The 24,738-nt window shown below is 38.9% G+C and overlaps 1 protein-coding gene across 1 annotated transcript in view; it reads left to right on the top strand.

The window, feature by feature from the left end:
* Positions 1-24,738, top strand: part of LOC145984925 (uncharacterized) — a 273,074-nt gene that overhangs the window by 200,650 nt on the left and 47,686 nt on the right. Inside the window, exon 2 of the mRNA XM_083118329.1 lies at positions 17,723-17,896. Within this exon, the coding sequence (XP_082974455.1) occupies positions 17,723-17,896 (174 nt within the window). The remainder of the gene's footprint in view (positions 1-17,722; positions 17,897-24,738) is intronic.

The raw sequence follows: 24,738 nt of genomic DNA, 5'->3' as shown, positions 1-24,738 counted from the left end.
TGATATTACCCACCTGTCCTTTTCTCTTGTTTCTTTAAAAGGGGAGGGATACAACCATAAGGGTGCCATTTCTTTTAGCACTCTGTATTTTACAATCTTTTTCTGCATCCTGGAAAGTCGGGTCAAGGAGAGAAGGGGTGGGTATGGCCCCTACCAGTCCACTGACACATCTTCTAAACTCCTAAGTCTTTGAAGGAAACAAGAAATTGATCGAAACCTAGGCGAAATGGTGGTGTCTAGCTAGCAAGCCTGCCAGCTGCGTCGAGCGTCGCTTGCTGATTGGAAGCCATGGGAGTTATGACTCGCTCCAGAGCTGCAAATGGAGAATAGAAAGATGTTAACGGAAATCATCTCACTCTACGTCTGACTGGCAGAAACATACTATGGACACGCCATAAACTTTATTAGCACATAAGCTCCAGAGATTGTTTTGTAAGAGATTCTAATTGCGTTTTAGCAGTGAGTAGTTGTATTTGTGGTGGGGACAGCGCGAGAAAGGAAGAGCTGCTCTTATGCAGATTTGCTACACTTAAAACTTGCTCAACATGCCCATATGAGCTTTTTGCTCAAGTGTGGAATCTTGTCTAATCCAAGATTTTTGTAAAAATGCCCTCATGGATTCCATGAGAAAGTACGAACCCCCCTCAGATTGATTTGTCTATACTTACAAAAGGCACTTCTGTGAGATTGTTGTCCATAAATTTGTTAAAAATATGCCCCTCTTGGGCCATACTTAAAACTAGGCTATACCCACCTATATACACCTATACCCACCCATACCTACCCACACCCACCCACACCCACCCACACATATTTACTTCCGGTCCACTTCCGGTCCACTTGCGGTCTACTTCCGGTCCACTTCCGGTCCACTTCCGGTCTACTTCCGGTCCACTTCCGGTCCACTTCCGGTCCACTTCCGGTTCACTTCCGGTTTGCCTACTTCCGGTCCACTTCCGGTCTACTTGTGGCCAAGTTGTGGCCTATTTCTGCTTTTTTTTATCCAGCATAAAGTTTTGAATTGAATCCCAAGAAATTGTATATAAATACCAAAGCCAAAAATATTAAGTGTATATACACATACACACATACACACACACACACAGCACAGTGTTGAACCCAACTGATATTTTTATCCAGCATAAAGTTTTGAATTGAATCCCAGGAAATTTTATATAAATACCAAATCCAAAAATATTAAGTGTATACACACATACACACATATACACATACAAATCACACAGCTGAACCCAACTGATATTTTTTATTCAGTATAAAATTTTGAATTGAAACCCAGGAAATTGTATATAATAAACAACAGTAAAAATGCCGAATCAAAAATATTGTGACCAATGCAATAAAAATATATTTAGCTCTAATTGGGCCAGACACCAAAAGATTTGTAACCCAGACAAATACAGAACTCCCACAATAACTTGCCACAAATGCCATAGAGAATATAACATGGAATATTTCACATATAAACATAAAGATACTTGCTCTGTACAACCATCCACATCTGGTCTGAAAAGAAGGCACGAAGCACCTGTTAATGCTGGACCTGCAAAGCAGCCACGCTATGAACCTATCCATAGCAGTTTTAAAGGCCAATTAAGGGATCACCGGTTTGTATCAGAGCCAAGATGTGGCATTGAGAATTTCTTGAACAGTGTAAATTCTGATCTGCAGGCAATTCTAAATGCACAAAATGGCTCTTATAAGCTCTCCCTCAAATTGTTTGTACAATATAAGAAGCCAAATGACACAAAATTTACACAGCCCCACATAACAGAAACTGTACCGGTATATTCAAACGCAAATTCAGACAAAATAATAAGCAGATTGATGGATCAATTGAATATGAAACACTCTGAATTTGCAGCAAAAGAGTCAGGATGGAGCCTATGCGGTTCATCACACAAGTTATATATTAATATTTCTGAATTCAGCCCATTAAAAGGTTCCACTTATGTGCCATTACCTGCTAATATCAAAAACAAAAGAGCCGTGGTCAATATAAAAAATAATGACGCGAAATGCTTTTTGTGGTGTATATTAGCTGCTCTGTATCCAGTTTCAAGGGATCCTCAGAGAATAAGTTATTACAAACAGCATGAGCACGATTTTGACGATGCAATGGAGGGTTTAGAATATCCAATGTCTGTTCAGAATATTGATAAATTTGAAAAAAAGGCCAGGCACATCAATGGCAAACAATTATCTATTAATGTATTTATTTGTTCCACTGGCAATTGCCCGATAGCACCTCTCAGAATCAGTACACTTGATGATGAAGCTGCAATTCCGATTGATTTGCTCTTAATTGAAGGAGATAGCACATATCATTATACTCTGATACATAATCTTGAAGCTTTAGTGAGAACACAACTAGACAAATATAAAAAAATATTTAAGTTGTGCAGAAGATGCTTAACTGAATTTGATGGCAGGAAAATGGTTAAGGGGGTTCGGGAAGAGAGTGCAGAAATTGCAAAAAACAAGTTAATTGAGCATCTGAAATACTGTGGGAACCATAAACCTGTTCATATGGTGATGCCAATGCCAAGTGAAAATTGCAAATTCAAAAAGTCTGAAGCCTCGTTGGAACACCCAGTATATATTGTCTGGGATTCTGAATCAAACCTCAAATCTCTTGCATTCTGCAATCCAGATCCCGAAGAATCTTCAATTACACCATACCAGCAACATGAACCTTCCAGTTTTTGTTTTATGGTTATACGGGATGGTGTTGTTATTAAAGAATATTCATACAAGGGACCAAATGCCATCAAAATATTTGCACATAGAATAGAAAATGTGTGCCGTGACATAGCATCTAACATCTTATTAATATCAAAGCCTATGTTGCCTTTAACAGAGAAACAGATTGAGGATTTCAACAATGCAGAAAAATGCCCGGTATGTGATTCTGAATTTTCAGATACAAATATCAAGGTGAAACACCATTCTCATCCAGATGGTCGATATAAACAGGCCCTGTGTAATAGCTGCAATATTCAGTTCAAGAGACCAAGATTTGTCCCCATATTTTGCCATGGAGCATCCAATTATGATTTCCATCATTTGATCAGGTACGAGGGGTTTGACAAGCAGAATTTAAACATTTTAGCTGAAAATGATGAGAAATATATATCTATTAGCAAGATAATTAAAGTTGATGGTGTTCCTATTCACATAAGATTTCTTGATTCTTACAGATTTTTATCTGCTAGCCTGGCTACACTGGCCACTCAATTACCTGATGATCACTTGAAAATCACACGTGCATTGTTTCCAAATCAGGACCTGAAATTAATTAGGCGGAAGGGTGTATATCCATATGACTATGTCACAGATTTTTCTAAATTTGATGAGTGTTCCCTGCCACCACAAGAAGAGTTTTACAGCAAAATCAGAGGATCTGGAATCACTGATGATGATTATCACCATGCTCAGTTGATGTGGAATAATTTAAATTGCCAGACATTTGGTGATTACCACATGGCATATTTGAAACTTGATGTGACCCTCTTAGCTGATATATTGCAGGCATTCAGAAAATCTTCTATGCAAAATTATAAACTGGACCCAGTGTATTTTTACAGTGCCCCGGGCCTAGCATGGGCCGCAATGTTTTTCAACACTAAAATGCAATTGGATCTGATCCACGATCAAGATACGTATCTGTTTATGGAGAAATGTATAAGAGGGGGGATGGTGCAATGTTCCCAGAGATATGCCAGAGCAAATAACAAGCATATTATGCTGCCTGATTATGATCCAGCACGGCCATCAAATTTTATACTGTATGTAGATGCAAACAGCCTCTATGGTTATGCCATGATGAAAAAACTGCCATATGCAGGGCTTGAGTGGGTTGAAAATTACAATATTGAAGATCTTCAGGACTTTGATGACAGTAACTATGGCCTGTTCTTAGAGGTTGATCTGACAATTCCAGATAATTTGCACAACATATTTTCTGATCTGCCCCCAATTCCCGAGGTTCAGTGCTCACCTGGCTCTAAACAGAAGAAGCTCATGATGACTCTGGAGCCGAAACAGGGCTATGTCACATATTACAAAAACCTCCAGTTCCTGATGAATCATGGTGTTCAAGTGACCAAAGTTGGCAAAGTTTTGAGGTTCAGGCACTCAGAATGGTTGAAACCATACATTGATACAAACACGGAGCTTCGAACATCTGCAAAGAGCCAATTTGATAAGGCCTTGTTTAAATTGATGGTGAATTCTGTCTATGGCAAAACTATTGAAAATGTCAGAAAACATACCGATGTTAAAATAATTACTGACCCCAGCCGGAGCAAAAAATTGGTTGCAAAGCCTAATTTCAATTACAGAAAAATTTATGATGAGCACATGGCACTTTTCAACATGAAGAAAACAAAGATCAAATTTGATAAACCTATTTATGTAGGGGCTGCGATATTGGAATTGTCCAAATTACATATGTTAACATTGTATTATGATGTGTTGAAACCTTTTTATGGTGATCGTGTAAAATTATTGTACATGGACACGGATAGTTTTATTCTTGATATTCAAACAGAAGATGTTTATCAAGATATGTCACAGCCTGAATTGTTTCAATATTTTGATACCAGTGAACATACAAAGATTCAACCCCACAACAAAAAGGTGCCTGGCAAGTTAAAAGATGAGACATGTGGTGATGTTATTGTGAAATTTGCTGGGTTAAGTGCCAAGATGTACACTTTTGAGACATGTAGTGGCACTGTTGCCAAAAAGGCCAAGGGTATTGGCAAAGTAACTGTTGACAAAGATCTTGAATTTGAAGATTATGAAAATTGCATCAAATCCCAGAATTCAATCAGAACATCAGAATCCAGAATTCAGAGTGAGGATCACTTGTTGACTTCAAATATTGTAAGAAAAGTGGCCCTGGACCCACATGATGATAAGAGATGCATTTTATCATGTGGCATACATACTTTACCATGGGGTCATTGTGATTTGAAAAGTAGCAAACAATGCCCAATTACAGAGCATGATTTGAAATAAATAAACATGCCCATGAACTTATTTGGGTTCAAAATTATGGAGCTGCCAACACCACAACCCTCTCCTGATATGCTGTCTAAACTGAGTGGCTTGTTAATTATTCATCTGAACAGCATACTTACAGATGTTGATGAAGAAACAGGTAAAACATTGTACATATTTAACAATAATTTAAATCATTACCAATTACCTGTAGGTGGGCAATTGCAATTTATTACAACCCCTGAGGGTGATGTCAAGATTTTAGTAGGGAGAAATATTTATAGAATTAAGCACTCAAACATGATTTCTGGCACTGTATATACTGTTTCTGCTGGTGACTGCTTATATATTGAGGTCCCTGGATCATATGACAAGCTTATACCCTTTTTTATAGAATTAAGAATCAGATACTCTATAATAAATAACCACTAAAAGAAAATGCCTAATGATATATTTGGCCATACAAGACATGAAGATCACAGTGATGAGATTCTGATGCTTGATGTCAGAGTCAAGAAATTAAGAAGTGATTTACAAGCTTTACAAACCACACTCAATGCCAGTCTTCAATTAGAAATTACAAATTTACAATCACAATGCATGGACCCTCTTCTTAAAATTGATTCTGAACTCAAATTGTTGCTTCAGAAATATACTGATTTGGCAACATTAGATAATTTTCAAAGTTTAGAAGAATCTGTAGCAGCTCTTCAAGCCAAATTTAAGACCCAGGCCACCAACTCTGAGCAATTGAAACAGCAATTGGAAGAGCAGATAAATAATGTCCAGACACAGCTCCAAACAATTGTCAAAAGCATAAAATCACAAGAAGATTTTGATCTAGTGATTTCCACTCTAAAGGAACAGATTCAATCACTCCAAATACCTAATCTGGATCCTCTGCACAATGCCATAGCCGAGGTTAAAGAAAAAATTGAGACGCTTGAAAATTTTATGAACAACTTGCCGTCTTCTGATGCTTTGAATGCAATAACTCGGAGTGTTGCCAACATTAAGCTGCAACTTGAAACATATGAAGATTTTGGAAAAATTCAAAGTACCATAACCCATCTTGAAGGTACAATAGCAGCAGTGCAAAGTGATTTGGCAAATGTACAAGAAACTCGCCTGCCTGGGATTGTAGATACACTTGTCAGTGTCCAGCAACAAATCACAAAGCTTGAAAACCTCAACACTGAATCTGAGCTGTCACATTTTCATCACTTGATCGATGATATTCAAACAAAACTTGAAATTTTACAACAATCCACACCCACTCAGGCAGATATAGCCCTGCTCCAAAATGCTATGCAAAATGTGGCTGATGCTTCTGAATTAAACAATGTAAAATTGGCACTTGAATCTTTGCAAAATACAGTATCAAATCTTCCTACATCACAGGAACTTAAAAATATTAAGAGGGCAGTGAATAGGATATTGAAATCAGAAGATATCAAGAATATCCAGGCAGAGATCAAACAACTCACTCAGACAGTGGCCACTCTTCCAACCAATCAACATATTAATGAACTGCATGCCCTGTTTGAGGATATCAGAAGACAGGTCCATGATCTTACTGCTCAAAATTCAAAATTGGCAGTTGTTGAAAATTTGCAACAAATTGTAGCTAATATCAAGCAGCAGCTAGGGACCATGGAATCCAATCAAGCAAATGCCCTGTCTGTTTTTGCCACCCAGCTTCAAGAAATTGTGCAACAATACAAGAAACTTGTTGTGGACATAAAAATCAAGCCAGGCCATGATGATGTTGTTAGGACCATCAATGAGCACCTTGAATCTGTAACAAGTAGATTGCTTACAGCAGAAAAGGAAATAACAGGCATAATCGAGAATCCAAAACATACAGTAATTCTTGAATTGTACAGCATCCCCAACAAAGAATATGATTCTCCATTTACACCAGGTGGCAAAATATATATGCTGTCCCCTGCACAATTTTATTACCAGTTTTTTGTTGGGGGCACATTGAGACCAATCAAGATCAAATATTGGCATCAGCCACAGGCACACCACTACCCTACCTTATCAATAACAAATGCTGAGAACAAAGTAAAAATCACCAGTGTAGAGTTGGAGGATTTTACAGACCCCAATACATTAGAAACAGCCTATACTGAAGATGATGGCACTTTGGAATTTAAAATACATATTGGAGACAAATTATATTTAGAAAATCCTGCAGTCTCAGCTGCTGAACACCCTATAGTTGCAATATTCTTGTTTTCATATTATGTCTAGTTGTTGATGAATTACACAGACAGGCCCGACATAATTTTAAGAGACTCCCAGTAGTCACAAAGGGCATAGATGATTTATGGCAGAGCGACTTGATTGAGTTGTCAAGTGGGCAGTTGAAAAACTTAGACAAAATCAACAAGGGCTACAAGTATCTACTCACTGTAATAGATACATTTTCAAAATTTGCCTGGGCTGTGCCACTCAAATCCAAGACTGGAAAATGTGTTACAGAAGCCATCAGGACAATCATCAATCATTCAGGAAGATCCCCGCGCTATTTGCAAACAGATAATGGCAAAGAATTTTATAATTCAGCGTTTCAACAATTTATTAAAAGCCAGTCAATAAAACATTACTCGAGTTACAGTGATCTCAAAGCCTCAATTGTAGAGAGATTCAACAGAACCCTAAAAAATCTTATGTATAAGCAATTTACACTGCAAGGTAATTATAAATGGCTTAATATTCTTCCAGAACTTCTACATAAATATAACAACTCGGTTCATTCCACAATCAACATGAAACCCTCTGAAGTAACTTCATCTGATGAGCAAAAATTGATCAGGACTGTTTATTATCCTAGATACCAGCCAACAACAAGAAAGGCCAAATACAGGGTGGGTGATCAAGTAAGAATCAGCAAATATAAGCACTTATTCAAAAGAGGCTTTACAAGAAACTGGAGCACCGAATTATTTACAGTGGTTCAAGTTAAACCCGGGACCCTTAACACATATATAATAAAAGATCATCGAGGAGAAATTCTCAAAGGCAGATTCTATGAACAAGAGCTCAGCAAAACTAAGCAGCCACACACATATCTCATAGAAAAAATCATCCGCAGAAAAGGCAACAAGTTACTTGTCAAATGGCTGGGTCATCCGGAAAACAGCTGGATCGATGCAGACAAAATAATAATATGAGCACCTGGGATGTTATAAAAAGGCTGCCAGAACCTGAACAGCAGAATAAGAGAAATGGCAACTTGCTGCCTGATAATATTAGGTGTCTTATTGTCGGGCCATCTGCTTGTGGTAAAACTACACTAATGGTTGATAATTTTTTATTGGCACCCAACTGGTTAGACTGGAAAAACAGGCACTTGTATGTCTTCTCTAAGAGCTTGGAACAATTAAAATATCAGCAGCTGATGAAGCTATATGATGGATTGGATATTGCCACTTTTGAATCAGATGTTAAGCCACTTCATGAATGTCTCGATAATTCTGTTGTTGTGTTTGATGACATTATACTGGATAATCAAAACAAGGTTAGAAATTTCTTTACACAGGGGCGGCACAAAAACATTGATTGCTTCTACCTGGCACAGACATTTTCTAAAATACCGAAGCAGCTGATCCGAGACAACAGCAATTTTATATGTGTGTTTCATCAAGATCATACCAACCTCAAACACATACATGATGAATATGTAGGTGGGGACTTGAGCTACAATGATTTTTCCAAGTTTTGCAGCAAGTGCTGGAACCAGGACAGTTATGGGTTTGTCACAATTGATATGACAAGAACACCTAGTAGTGGCAAATACAGGAATAAAATCAACGATTTTCTAGACGTTGAAACATATATAAACAACCATGAAAAGGCCAATCATTGACGATCTTAAGTTAAGAGATTATCTTGTAAAAAGATTTAAGGGATGGAAATCAGAGAACCGTGGAATTTATGAAAAACACAAACAAACAGAACAGCCTGTAATTGATGCTATTAATAATTTAGGTAAGAATATCAAAACTGTTACAGAGCAAAATCAAGATTTGATCACGGAGCTTGTGCCTGTAGCTGCAAGGAACATATTAGATTATCCATTCACCCCACTTTCCAGTATTCATACACCTAGTCCTGTTGCTCCTAGAAGAATTGAAGCTACACAGGATCCTATTGAATTGGGTCTTCTTGCTCAAAAATATTTAACCACACCTAAAGACAACAAAGATGAGGTGTTTGGCTTATATGCTGACACAGAGCTTGACGGCAGCATCATTCATAGAATTGGCAATTTCAGAGTAACATTTATGGGAGATGATATAATTGTATATTCAGAATCTCGTCTCGGAGAAAAAGGTGGTTTTGTTAAGTACCCCGGAACACCTGGATTGTGGGAACTGATGACTAGGAAAAGACCTGGCAGCTATACAGATCAAGATTATGAACATTACAAAGAAATATTAATAAAATCAGATGCTCTATACCAGAACAATGATCCCACACAAAAAAGAGTCAAGTCGAGCAGTGGAGCAAAATACAATAATTTAATCAAGCCCATATGGTCACAAATCAAGACTGGCAGTGGAATCAAACAATACAACACCCTGCCTAAAGAATTTGTCTGGGTTGATGATGTCAGGAAACTTGTAGATAGGTTGCTGGTGATAGCTGGGGAGGAAAATGCTGGGAACCACAATTTTTACAATGAAAAGGTTGGAATTATGGACATGATAAGCACAAAATTGTCTAATTTTATAGTGAATGACCCTAAGGGGATTGGATATCTCATAAAAATTATTAATACTCTACCCCCCAAATTTTGGAATATTTCTGAGGGTCGGGGGCTGGTGAATGACATTATAAACAAGCTGCCATTTGAACTACATATTCCAGGCTATCAGTATTGTGGTCCCGGTACAAAATTGGATCATAGATTAAACAGAGGGGATCCTGGTGTTAATCCTTTAGATGCTGCTTGTAGAGACCATGACATAGCATACAACACACATTCTGATCTTGACAAGAGACATGTTGCAGACAAGAAATTAGAAGAGGCTGCATTTGGTAGATTTGTAAGCAAAGATGCTTCTTTAAGTGAGAGAATATCAGCATTGGGGACCACCATAGCTATGAGCACCAAACAAAAACTGGGGTGGGGGTTGTGAATATGTATATAATAAACCTACAATGAAGGCCAAGGGTGTTATGTATCAAATACCTTATGCAGGTCTCAAATCTCTTAAAACTATTGATAGTATTTTAACCAAAAAGCAGCGCAAGAAAAAAAGCTCTTGTCTTGCAAAGGGACATGGTATGAAATTGTTGCTTAGTACCCCCCAATTAAAAAAATTACAGCAATCAAGAAAAAAATTGCATACAGGGGGTTTCATATTTACCATCCCTGCCATCTTAGCAGCACTCGGGGCTGTTGGGAGCTTGGCTGGGGGATCAGCTGCCATAGCAAAAACAGTAATAGATGCCAAGAAAAATAGGGCAGAATTAGATGAGCAGAAGCGCCATAACCTGGCCATGGAGAAAAAAGGCAAAGGTGTTAAGAGAGCCATAAATAAGTTTAAAAAAAACAAGAGCCGCTTACAAACCAAGATATTGAAGCTTTAATCAAGCCACTGGGCATCAAACATTTTAGAGGTGTGTACATGTCTGATTCTTTACCTGAACAACCACTCAACAAAGAGTGTGGCATTGTTAATTTGGATGAGTACAAAAATCAGGGCACTCACTGGATTTGCTATCTTAAATATTTAAACGATGAGGCATTTGTGTTTGATTCATTTGGAGGTGTTCCACCTGAAAATTTAGTAAAATATCTAAAATCAGCTAATCTTTATTACAATAATGCCCGTGTTCAAAACTTCAAAGATGTTAATTGCGGACATTTGTGTTTATCTGTTCTTAGATATATGTCTCAAATAAATAAACCATCAATTGAAAATTTTCAAAAAGCCTTGTGGTATCTGAAACATCATGGGGGTATTCCATCTCACCAGCCAAAATTCAATATTGAAACTCAAATTGCATGATGACATAGTGTATCCCAAAACAATAGCTCTCAGAGCATTTTATGGCATGTACTTGATCCCTAATATTACACACCACAACAACAAAATTGCAGTAGGGGATCAAAAAATTGTCATCACTCCAGGGCAATATAATCTGTCCACTCTAAATGCTCAATTACCCAGAGGTATAGTGTTAAGTCAAAATTCTGTCACTCATAGAGTAGAGATTGTATCTGCCACAGAAACAGTGCATCTGGGTACTATAGGAGAGCTGTTAGGCTTTGAGAACAATACAAAACTTGAACCGGCCATCAAACACACTGCTATGAATATACCCAAATTCTTAGCCATAGAGACTCTGAATATTCACTGTAATGTGGCCGAGGGTATGATCACCAAATCAAATGGCATAGGCACTCACAAACAAACCGGCATCATTGCAACATTCAAACCTAATTCTGAATTCATGGAGCCCATCATCTACAATCCATCCCCAACATTATATTTTCCTGTGTGCCATAATAGAATAGATTACATTGAATTGATGGTCACTAATGAAAAAGAAGAATTAGTTGATTTTGCTGGAGCCACAACAACTGCTATCATAGAGATTAATATTTAAATAAAAATACATACAATGGAAAATATTGAGAGTTATGAGCTACAATCATTCCCCCCAAACAGGAGGACATTTGCAAATTTAAATCAACCCAACACGGAAATCGAGGTTGATCTTGATGTAGGGGACGGCTTTATACACCCCCACAGAGCAGATCTATACATCAAATTTAATGTTGTAAAGCTCGATGGAACAGATTATCCGGCAAATTCAAATATAAGATTGGTGGATAATTTTGTGCCGCATCTGTTCTCTGAAATTGAGATCAGAAAGCATGGTGTTGTTATAAACAGAGTGGATTATCCCGGCATTACCTCCACGGCTTTGGCTACATTAAAATTATCCAAGACCGAAGCTTCTTACTACAAAATCGGTGGATTTGAGGCTGGTGAGAAAATATTATCTAAAAATCACACAGTGCTCTTCCCCATGCGCCTGTTGCCAGGATTCTTCTCGGATTACAAAGATATTATGTGGAAGGGCGGGTTAAGAATTACATTTAGAAGAGCTGCCAATGATAACAATGCTTTGATGAGATACAACACATTAAACTCTACAGGGGAAGCTCTGCCTAATACCCTACCTGATGCAGGCAAGTGTATTATTCAGACTATGGAGCTAAGAATCCCTGTTGTTGAATATGAGGCCAGTTACGCTCTTAAATACAAAGCTGATATCCTAAAAAATCCACAAATTCCTCTGCAATTTTATACATATCAATGCGTACAGAAGGTTGCCACTGGCACATATTATGAATTTGATGCTACAAACTCATTCTCCAGCATTCAATTTGACATGCCCGATTTTGTGGTGGTACTGTTTCAGACTGGAAGACACAATAATCAGGAAAAAAATTCAAGTAGATTTGATAACTGCAACATCAAAAATATATATCTTAAAAATGGCAGAAATGAGGTATTTCCTAGAGAAAATTATAATTTAGACATTTCCAAGGATGATTTTCTCAAATTATATGAAGCTTTTTCGGCTTTCAAGCGTGTCACTACAGGCAATACTGACATGTACTACACTCCAGATGAATTCAAGACACAGAGACCCATGTTTGTAATTAACACCTCAAAAAGAAAACAAGTTGTGGTTAATGACAGGACAAACATTAAAATTATCTGTGAATTCCACGAGGCATTACCCGATGACACCATTTGTAGCGTTATTCTCATAGGAGAAAAATCATATGTTTATGATGTAAGAAATGAGCGGGTCACAGAGCAGTTCTAGAAGCACGATTCAAACACAGAAGCCCTTTGGATATAAAACAATACTTTACCGTCAGTTACCTACCCATTTTATACCACCTCTGCTCGTGGCAGATACCTACCCAAAACACAACACATCTGCCAAAAGCTGAAATACAGAAATATTGCAATGATTATTCTGTAAGTTAAAGACTTGAGCCTATATTATTGCAACAAGACCAAACCTTTGCATGACAATATCCGAGAAGGAATTTCCTCAATATGATGAATAGTCCCTGAAAGGGGGCACAGTATAGATAAGAATTTCTCTTTAAGTTCCATGACAAATGACATGTAATTTCCCTCGGAAGAGGCACAGTGTAGGTAATATCAACAGATATAATCACTCAGGCATACAGAAAGAAGGCAATTACTCTTTGATGATGTTATTTCTCTCTGAAAAGACGCAGTATAGATTATATCTGTTGGCATACAACTCCCGGGCAAGCAAGATTAATTGTTGGCGGAAACATGGGACTGATCAAAAGATTGGAAAGAACATGGAATGTTTACTTGACCTCCATTCTATTGTATTGATCAGGCAGTTTTGCTCGTATTGTTGAGCTGATATTTTACCCAGATAACAAAACTCTGGTGATTCTTAATAGAGAATAATTTTGCTCTGTTGTATAACATTTTTTACCAAATTTAAGATCTGGGAGCTATCAACTAGCAGTATTTATTCTCAAAATCTCACATATAGAATGCCACATCTATCAGGACTCGAACCCAGAGCCCCTTGTTTACAAAACAACAATATTAACATTTTGCCATCAGATTTTATGAGGACTCAAACCCGAACCTTTTGATTACAAGGCAATAAAAACCATGCACTACACTCCACTCGGTCTCAGAACCCAATAGATATCAATTCAAGATTCCTGGGATTTTGACAGAAAAACATACTATAAGCTTAATTTCTGGTGTGGCCAAAAATTGACAAATTTATGAACAAAAATCTGGCTGATGCAACTTTTGTAAGTATGTGCAAATCAATCTGAGGAAGCTCTTCTTTTCTGAAAAATTCCCGAGGGCATTTTTACAAAAATCTTGAATTAGACAAGATTCCACACTTGCTCAAAAAACTCATATGGGCATGTTGAGCAAGTTTTAAGTGTAGCAAATCTGCTTGAGGGGATGCTCTTCCTTTCTCGCGCTGTCCCCACCACAAATACAACTACTGCAGTGATGAATATTTTGCAGCACTCTTGGTGTTAAATTAATTATCACTCTGCTTTAAAAGGTGAATTTCCGATTGCAGAAGTTAACAAGGCGATTTTTATTTGCATTGGTGATGATGTCTCCCTTTAAGAAATGTGCCAATTGGATTGTAAACAATTGATTCTCCAGTTGTCGAGAATTAGGTACGTATGCCTCCACCTAAATCGTGTCTATGTTTAGTCTGGGTGAGGTAGGCTTCTAATTAGTGTTAGTGAAACGCTAACCGCGTTGTATAACATCAATTCAGCTTTCATTCAAGCCAGAAGGAGTGTTAGGCTACACCCAACTTCTTATTATTTGAAAACTCCTATGCTTACATCTGTGTTGTATTTTAAGAGTAAAATTTCCCCCTAAAACTTTTTGAAAAACGAGGTATATAAAAGTTAATAAATAGAATAGCTTTCACTACACTGACTGCATGGAATGTAAAATTAATAAGAATGGAAAACAGATGTACTAGTTATTTACTCATCTCGTGGATCGAGGAATAGCCTCCTTAAGGATATAATAACAACATTTGGAATAAAATGGTTTTATTTTTATTAGTTTATAATAATTATTGCATAATACGAGTAATAATTATCACAAGAATGATTATTATTATTATTAATATTATTATTCCAACTAATCAAAATTTATCAATAGCATGGCCCCGAAAGAAAATTTCTGGCAACGCTAATGATTCGATCACACTTTAAACTGTCGGTCCAGTCCCGATTAACCTAACGTACATTAAAATGGACTTAAAAAACTCTACGAATCAATCGGGCAAATCCTGGTGCAGTTGAAGCGGGGGTGGTGGAATAACTGCGAAAGGGATTGAGCGCGAAACTGATTAAGCGCTAAAGGGCACGATCGCAAAACGTAACGCGAATTAAACGTGAAACGAACAAGAGCGAAATGGATTAAGCGCGAAATGAATAAACGCGATGGAATAAGCGCGAAAAGGACCAACCGTGAAACAAATTAAGCGCGGAACGGATTGAATGCGAACGGATTATGCTCGAAAGGACCAACCGCGAAATGGATTAAGCGCGAAAGGAATAAACGCGATGGAATAAGCACGAAATGGATTGAACGCGAATGGAATAAGCGCGAAAGGACCAACCACGAAACGTATTAAGCGCGAAAGGACCAACCTCGAAACAGATTAAGCTCGAAAGGAACGAAGCGCGAGACAGATTGAACGCGAATGAAATAAGCCCGAAAGTACCAACCGCGAAACGGATTTAGCGCGAAAATTTCACTTTCGCGCATAATCCCTGTTGTTCTGATGTTCTGGCGACCTGTTGAAGCAGACCGACAAGAGTCTTGAGAGACTGTGCGCCGACCTCGAATTGAGAAAATGCCTCCCACCCTCCTTTCCCCCTGGGGATTTCAACCACACACGTCTCAGCCACATCAAATCTGCATTTGACATGAGAAAACAAAACAAAAAAAAAAAAACGATCCAGGCTTTCTCCCCGCCCGCAGTCTGAGAACTTCCCTCCGTAATTGCAGACGAAATAAACCTACCGACGGGCCTTACGTAATCCCTACCTCCTGGCGAGAGAAGGTCCACCCATTCAGCATTGCCGACGCCGAATTTCCATCAGGATACCTTTCTCCATCGTACGCCCTGCAGGACAGATCACATCACCTTCCACACACGCGAGTCTGGCTGGAGGTGAAAGTGTGATCCATTGTGGTTCGATGGCCTTTTGTTCCTATTAGCACCTTCAGCGACAACGCCCCGATCGAACTGAAGGGGTGAGGGGTGCGGCACCTCAGAGTCTGGGTGGTGCAAGGCTCCCCTCTGGTGAAGGACGTCCTTTCCATTGTTTCCGAGTGTGACCATCATTAATCTGGATACGATTCTCGCAACCTTCGCCATGAACATTTCGCTGATTAGGTACGGAGGTGTGTGGCACTTCCAGTGACCTTCCAGTTTTTCCTCAGGGAATCCCTAGATCCACTCGTTTTTGTCTCTCACGTTTCTACTGTTTTCATAGAATCAATTTTGCATGTAGACGGCTCCACGATCTGGAGGTGTTCATTTTGACAAAGTCCCTCACCTCTCACGACACGACCTCGCCGTCACACACACAAACCCTCAACCTCACGGCTCACTCCCACAACTCTTCCGGAGGGTGAACACATAGGGGTGCGTACAGGGTGCGAACCTCACTACGAGGGGTGTTATGTTTATTTCATCGATAGAAGTACCGCGATTTTGCAATATTTATTTGGTCCCGGGTTCGATACCCGGCGGATACCCACTTTAAACCGTAGGTCCAGTCGCGATTAACCTATCTGTGCATAAACTGGACTTAAAACAACAATTCAGACCTATGTTTATTCAGCCTTATACATAGTGTCTGGACTTATTTTAGTGTTCACATTTTTGCAATAAGGTTACATAGACACTGACTGATTTTGCCTAATTTTGTCTTATATTAAAAGTACAGTATTAACACTTATCAAATATCTAAAATTTGCTTACCATAGAGCATTATCATATAATTGAAAAGACCAAGAATTGGCCGCGAATTGAGAAGCAGGTAGTTTTATTGCATTACTATGAACACGAAAATTGAATGCGGGCTGGGGTATTAACAAGAATACAAGGCGTGCGCTCGCACTCCCCTGGCGTCATCAAATGTCCTTGTACTCAATCTCCATCCAACTTACAGAATAAGTGATAGAACTGCAAAGTATTACGTACTCCAGTAAGGAAATTTAAAACAACACAGACTGGTGTGAACTTCAGCTATACGTGGCATTACCACAGACATAACTTAGATAGACGCCCCTTTCAGCTACAAGTAACACTGGAAGAATATTTCTTCGGCTGGAAGTAGCACAGGCAGAGAGCCTTGGCTAGGTGTAGTACAGGCAGAAAGCCACCTCGGCTGGAAGTAGCATACGCAGAGAGCGCCTTCGGCTGAAAGTAGCACAAGTACAGAGCCGTCTCGGCTGGAAGTAGCACAGGCAGAGAGCCACTACGGCTGGAAGTAGCATCCGCAGAGAGCTACTTCAGCTGGAAGTAGTAGCACGGGCAGAGAGCTACTTCGGCTGGAAGTAGCACGGGCAATGAGCTACTTTGGCTGGAAGTAGCACGGGCAGAGAGCCGCTTCGGCTGGAAGTAGCACGGGCAGAGAGCAGCTTCGGCTGAAAGTACCACAGGCAAAGCGAGCCGCTTCGTCTGGAAGTAGCACAGGCAGAGAGTCTCGGATGGATGTAGTACAGCCAGAAAGCCGCCTCGGCTGGAAGTAGCGTAGGCAGAGAGCGCTTTCGGCTGAAAATAGAACAAATAGAGAGCCGTCTCGACTGGAAGTAGCAAAGGCAGAGAGCCGCTTCGTTTGGAAGTAGCACACGCAGAGAGCCGATTCGTCTGGAAGTAGCACAGGCAGAGAGAGCTGCTTCGTCTGGAAGGATCATCAGTCTATATTCTTGATGTATTCTGAACATCGGATTTTATTGTTTAGGAATCTTAGTCTGGTGCATCGGATTCATTTTATCATCTACCCTATCTGTACTTATTAGGTCTACATCTTATTTTCTCATACCACATGCAATACAGTGCCTACAATTTTCTGTTTCTTTCTTTGCAGATCCTGGACGTCACACAAATCTGAAAATTTCGACATCAATGACGTAATCACGCACGACAGGTGGGTGGTGATGACAAGAGATGAGGATCCTCAGTTCACATGCATGGCGGTGGATGTGAGCGTGGAGCTCGGGTGGCGACCCCTCGTCGTTGGGGACAACCTTACATGCTGCAGGTATGTATCTATATAACATAGTGTTGCAATGTATTTTGTATACTGTGCACCTTCTGTGAGGCATTTCATTTATTCACTTGTGTGGTGGAACACGATAGATGCTAACAATGACTTATTAACTTGTAGACTGCGTACTCTACCGTAATGCTTAGGGCGCAAAATCTTAAAAAGCGTCTGAAAATTGTTCCACATTAAGCTGTTTCTCCTTTTGAATACAAGTCATCGCAAAAATTGACAATATTACCTCATATTTCCAAGTTTCACCTGTTTCAACTATAACGGAGTTGTTTCATGGGACCGGACATTTGAATCACCCTGTACATAAATCATTTATATTTTTTTGCTTTTATAGCATAAAATATACAGCTCCGCTCAAAATAAAGAACTTAAAATCGGTCCTCTGATTCTCGGGATACTGAGCTTTATACAGATCTATGCAAATAATTCAAGATGTCTGCAGGTCAGGTCAGACAACGGGCGAACATGTGGGTGGTTTAGATTCAAAGTGCAAAGTTCGGTGTTCTAATCCGGCGTATAAAAATACTTGATCGAATTTTGACACCAAGAAACCCCCTCTTTCCGATTTTGTTTCCTACAGAACATATTCCATTTATTCTTCTGTTGTATCCTTATATTTTTTCTCCGTTTTTATATTACTGTGCCCCATCCTTTCTATAGTGTGTCTTTCTGTCTCTGTCTTTCTCTCTCTCTCTCTCTCTCTCTCTGTGTGTGTGTGAGAAAGAGAGAGAGATAGAGGAGGAGGAGAGAGTGGACGAGAGAGAAACAGAGAGGTAAAAGACAGAGAGAGAGAGAGAGAGAGAGAGAGAGAGAGAGAAATAGAGAAAGAAGGGAGCGAAATTAAGAGAGAGAGAGAAATAGTGAGGGGAAGAGAAGAATGAAAAAGAGAAATAGAAAGCGCTAAATAGAGAAGGAAGGGAAAGGAAAGAGGATGAAAAAGAAATAGAGAAAGAGCTAAATAAAGAAAATGAGACAGAAAAGGCAAATAGAAAAGAGATAGATAGAGGAGGAGAGAATGGAAAAGAGAGAGAGCTGAAAAAGAGAGAGAGAGAGAGAAAAGAGCGAAATTAAGAGAGAGAGAAATAGTGACTGAACAGAAGAATGAAAAAGAGAAATAGAGAGCGCTAAATTTTATATTAAAATATAAATTAAGAGAGAGAGAGAGAGAGAGAGAGGTTCTTGATTCTGAAATTTTTGTTACATGTATAGTACAGGATCCTTGGACGGTCATATAAGGGTGCTTCAGGACCCATTCAGCGGCGATGATCATGCTGGGTGAACCACAGAGCCGCCTAAAGGTCCCATGGAAACGTCAAGGTCAATACCACAATAAAAAATCCAACCCTTTCGCGTGACACCTTCGACGGTAAGGCTGTTCCGGCTTTCGAATGCCCTCCTGCTTCGAAACTGGGTCTGCTACTTCGTGGAATGTCAGGAACTCGCTTTCTCCCGTCTCCTCGGATGCTATTCTGGTTGGAATGTCAGTCCTTTGACCTCTTGGTATGTTTGGGGGTGAGCAATTTTGAATATATTAATTGCAAATAATAATAATAATAATATATGAAGACTTGAGAGCCGAGGTGTTCTGGTCGGCTTGTCGACCTCCGTGGCGGAGTGGTTAGCACAGCGCGCTGCGATGCCAGGTGTCCCGGGTTCGAATCCCGGGTAAGACATGGTTATTTGTTTTTGTCCCAATGAGAAAAACTGAAAATTGAGGGAAAAGTTAAAAACTGGGGATACTTCCGCTTAGGGGTATTCCTTTTTATTTTAAAAAAAAGACTGTATAGCGTCTGACTGTCACGCGGGAGACTAGGGTTCGATTTCCGGGGTGGGTGATCTAAGGACCGAATTTTTCCGCCCTTGTTCACGGTTAATGCGGCTCTGAGGCTCACGTAGCCTCAAACCAATGGGTACTTGGACGGTAAATACGGCCGGAGCGTGGTGCTCAAATCACATCCAAAATGGCCGAGATCGAGAATGGGTGCTTTCATGGCACGGTGCTACCTACCTTATCATATGAAGACTTACATGCATTTTAATTATATTTGTGGTACAGTCATGGACACTTCTGGGTTGTAACGATCTCATTGGAAGTCCGTGGAATCGTTACAACCCAGAAGTGTCCGTGACTGTACATATATTTACATTATTACAATAAATTTAGAACATGATGGAACGAGGTGTAAATGATTTTTAATTCGAGAACTCATTCTTGTGGAGGCCACGGTACTTTACATGTGGTGGCATCACTGACGTACGCAGGGGCTACATACAACCCCTCCCAAAATGTTTGAAATGAAAGCAGTAAAGAACTCGGGAAAAATCTAAGTGGCAAATACAAACCCTGCTTAAAATAAACCTCCTTTACCATTTTTGACTTTCAACAACTTTTAAAAACGAAAATTAAACATTTTAATTACAAAACGTTTACAGCGTATCCTATTCTCGTTCCCTAGAACGCAACTATGTACGAGCTCCTCCCCCCGAGAAAATCTCACGTGCATTAAGTGGATGTTATCAATTCTAATTGTACAGTCACCCAGGTCCGTAGCTAGAATTGATATCCAGGGGGGCTTACGGGTTATCAGGGGGGCTTTGCAAACCAATTCCATTTTTCAAAAATTTATCAGTATTAAATTAAGGTAAATTTTGTGTGTGTATGTGAGAGGTCATTACGTTACATAAAATTTATAAATATCAAACAAATACTACATCTTTTTACATCTTTTCAAATATCTCTTGAATTGTTAATTGACTGGTACTGAAATCATCCCTTACACACTTTGTACTGCTTTATTTAGATGATACAAATATTTATATCACACAAAAAATGTACAATATTCAATCACAGTGCCTACAGTTACACTCCACCCCCGGCCGAAGCAATGAAACTCCCCTTTGTTCCCAAAACTTGGGAGCTGTTGACCTTTGACGCAGATGCGAAGGGAATCTGCATGATGACAATCACAGATATGTCTAAACGGGACTCGCAACATGGACAGTGAAGATACGGATAAAGAAGCTCCCCTATGAAAGAACTTACAAAGTCTAGATAATCTTCTAAATGCTAGCATCTACTTAGACCTCAGCTCCTAAACAAGATAAGTGACTGCAATAACTGATGTTCATGTTCTGTGGATTTATCCTTAAAGTTGTGAGCTGTCTACATTTTCACTCTTCATTGCTAAACAAGATAAGCGAATGCAATAACTGATGTTCATGTTCTGTGGATTTATCCTTAAAGTTGTGAGCTGTCTACATTTTCACTCTTCATTGCTAAACAAGATAAGCGAATGCAATAACTGATTTTCATGTTCTGTGGATTTATCCTTAAAGTTGTGAGCTGTCTACATTTTCACTCTTCATTGCTAAACAAGATAAGCGAATGCAATAACTGACGTTCATGCTCTGTGGATTTATCCTTAAAGTTGTGAGCTGTCTACATTTTCACTCTTCATTGCTAAACAAGATAAGCGAATGCAATATCTGATGTTCATGCTCTGTGGATTTATCCTTAAAGTTGTGAGCTGTCTACATTTTCACTCTTCATTGCTAAACAAGATAAGCGAATGCAATAACTGATTTTCATGTTCTGTGGATTTATCCTTAAAGTTGTGAGCTGTCTATATTTTCACTCTTCATTGCTAAACAAGATAAGCGAATGCAATAACTGATGTTCATGCTCTGTGCATTTATCCTTAAAGTTGTGAGCTGTCTACATTTTCACTCTTCATTGCTAAACAAGATAAGCGAATGCAATAACTGATGTTCATGCTCTGTGGATTTATCCTTAAAGTTGTGAGCTGTCTACATTTTCACTCTTCATTGCTAAACAAGATAGCGAATGCAATAACTGATGTTCATGCTCTGTGGATTTATCCTTAAAGTTGTGAGCTGTCTACATTTTCACTCTTCATTGCTAAACAAGATAAGCGAATGCAATAACTGATGTTCATGCTCTGTGGATTTATCTTTAAAGTTGTGAGCTGTCTACATTTTCACTCTTCATTGCTAAACAAGATAAGCGAATGCAATAACTGATGTTCATGTTCTGTGGATTTATCCTTAAAGTTGTGAGCTGTCTACATTTTCACTCTTCATTGCTAAACAAGATAAGCGAATGCAATAACTGATGTTCATGTTTTGTGGATTTATCCTTAAAGTTGTGAGCTGTCTACATTTTCACTCTTCATTGCTAAACAAGATAAGCGAATGCAATAACTGGTGTTCATGTTCTGTGGATTTATCCTTAAAGTTGTGAGCTGTCTACATTTTCACTCTTCATTGCTAAACAAGATAAGCGAATGCAATAACTGATGTTCATGCTCTGTGGATTTATCCTTAAAGTTGTGAGCTGTCTACATTTTCACTCTTCATTGCTAAACAAGATAAGCGAATGCAATAACTGATGTTCATGCTCTGTGGATTTATCCTTAAAGTTGTGAGCTGTCTACATTTTCACTCTTCATTGCTAAACAAGATAAGCGAATGCAATAACTGATGTTCATGCTCTGTGGATTTATCCTTAAAGTTGTGAGCTGTCTACATTTTCACTCTTCATTGCTAAACAAGATAAGCGAATGCAATAACTGATGTTCATGCTCTGTGGATTTATCCTTAAAGTTGTGAGCTGTCTACATTTTCACTCTTCATTGCTAAACAAGATAAGCGAATGCAATAACTGATGTACATGCTCTGTGGATTTATCCTTAAAGTTGTGAGCTGTCTACATTTTTACTCTTCATTGCTAAACAAGATAAGCGAATGCAATAACTGATGTTCATGCTCTGTGGATTTATCCTTAAAGTTGTGAGCTGTCTACATTTTCACTCTTCATTGCTAAACAAGATAAGCGAATGCAATAACTGATGTTCATGCTCTGTGGATTTATCCTTAAAGTTGTGACCTGTCTACATTTTCACTCTTCATTGCTAAACAAGATAAGCGAATGCAATAACTGATGTTCATGCTCTGTGGATTTATCCTTAAAGTTGTGAGCTGTCTACATTTTCACTCTTCATTGCTAAACAAGATAAGCGAATGCAATAACTGATGTTCATGCTCTGTGGATTTATCCTTAAAGTTGTGAGCTGTCTACATTTTCACTCTTCATTGCTAAACAAGATAAGCGAATGCAATAACTGATGTTCATGCTCTGTGGATTTATCCTTAAAGTTGTGAGCTGTCTACATTTTCACTCTTCATTGCTAAACAAGATAAGCGAATGCAATAACTGATGTTCATGCTCTGTGGATTTATCCTTAAAGTTGTGAGCTGTCTACATTTTCACTCTTCATTGCTAAACAAGATAAGCGAATGCAATAACTGATGTTCATGCTCTGTGGATTTATCCTTAAAGTTGTGAGCTGTCTACATTTTCACTCTTCATTGCTAAACAAGATAAGCGAATGCAATAACTGATGTTCATGCTCTGTGGATTTATCCTTAAAGTTGTGAGCTGTCTACATTTTCACTCTTCATTGCTAAACAAGATAAGCGAATGCAATAACTGATGCTCATGCTCTGTGGATTTATCCTTAAAGTTGTGAGCTGTCTACATTTTCACTCTTCATTGCTAAACAAGATAAGCGAATGCAATAACTGATGTTCATGCTCTGTGGATTTATCCTTAAAGTTGTGAGCTGTCTACATTTTCACTCTTCATTGCTAAACAAGATAAGCGAATGCAATAACTGATGTTCATGCTCTGTGGATTTATCCTTAAAGTTGTGAGCTGTCTACATTTTCACTCTTCATTGCTAAACAAGATAAGCGAATGCAATAACTGATGTTCATGCTCTGTGGATTTATCCTTAAAGTTGTGAGCTGTCTACATTTTCACTCTTCATTGCTAAACAAGATAAGCGAATGCAATAACTGATGTTCATGCTCTGTGGATTTATCCTTAAAGTTGTGAGCTGTCTACATTTTCACTCTTCATTGCTAAACAAGATAAGCGAATGCAATAACTGATGTTCATGCTCTGTGGATTTATCCTTAAAGTTGTGAGCTGTCTGCATTTTCACTCTTCATTGCTAAACAAGATAAGCGAATGCAATAACTGATGTTCATGTTCTGTGGATTTATCCTTAAAGTTGTGAGCTGTCTACATTTTCACTCTTCATTGCTAAACAAGATAAGCGAATGCAATAACTGATGTTCATGTTCTGTGGATTTATCCTTAGAGTTGTGAGCTGTCTACATTTTCACTCTTCATTGCAAGGAAATTATAAAATAAGTTTGCCTAATGTCAAGAGGGGCTGATGGTAGTGCCAGGGGGAGTTGACCGCAGTTCCAGGAGGGGCTCAGCCCCCCCCAGCCCCTGCTTGGCTACGGGCCTGCAGTCATCGTCAATAAAAATAGGACACCTATATACTGAAATACTCGCTTCCTTGCGAGGCGTTTCGTGTGTTGCCTAACTCAACGGCGGTGGTACAAGTTGCAATTGAGAATTTGCTACTAAATTCCACTCACATCCGTATAGTTAGGCAACACACATAACGCCTTGCAGGGAAGCAAGTATTTCAGGATCTATGTGTCTCTTTTTATTGACGATGACTGTATCTGCTCTTTTCTCTTCCATTCCACGCTCAACTCTCTCTCTCGAAAATGACTTCCTTTACAGCCCGACTACCACATTACAAATGAATGCAGAAATCTTCCTAAAACACTGAACTTTTGCTTCCTTGCCTTACGTTTGCCCACGAAAATCCCTGCACCTTAGCATCCAGAGAAGACACATACTTGGAAACACAGTTGCCGAAATTAGCTCTTCCCCCGCACGTTACAAATTTACAAGTTAAAAGTTTCAGTGTCAGAACTGG

Source organism: Lepisma saccharinum, chromosome 3, assembly GCF_977018435.1.
Source record: "Lepisma saccharinum chromosome 3, izLepSacc3.1, whole genome shotgun sequence".
In the NCBI taxonomy this organism is placed as follows: Eukaryota; Metazoa; Arthropoda; class Insecta; order Zygentoma; family Lepismatidae; genus Lepisma; species Lepisma saccharinum.
This window is presented reverse-complemented; position numbering and strand designations above follow the sequence as displayed.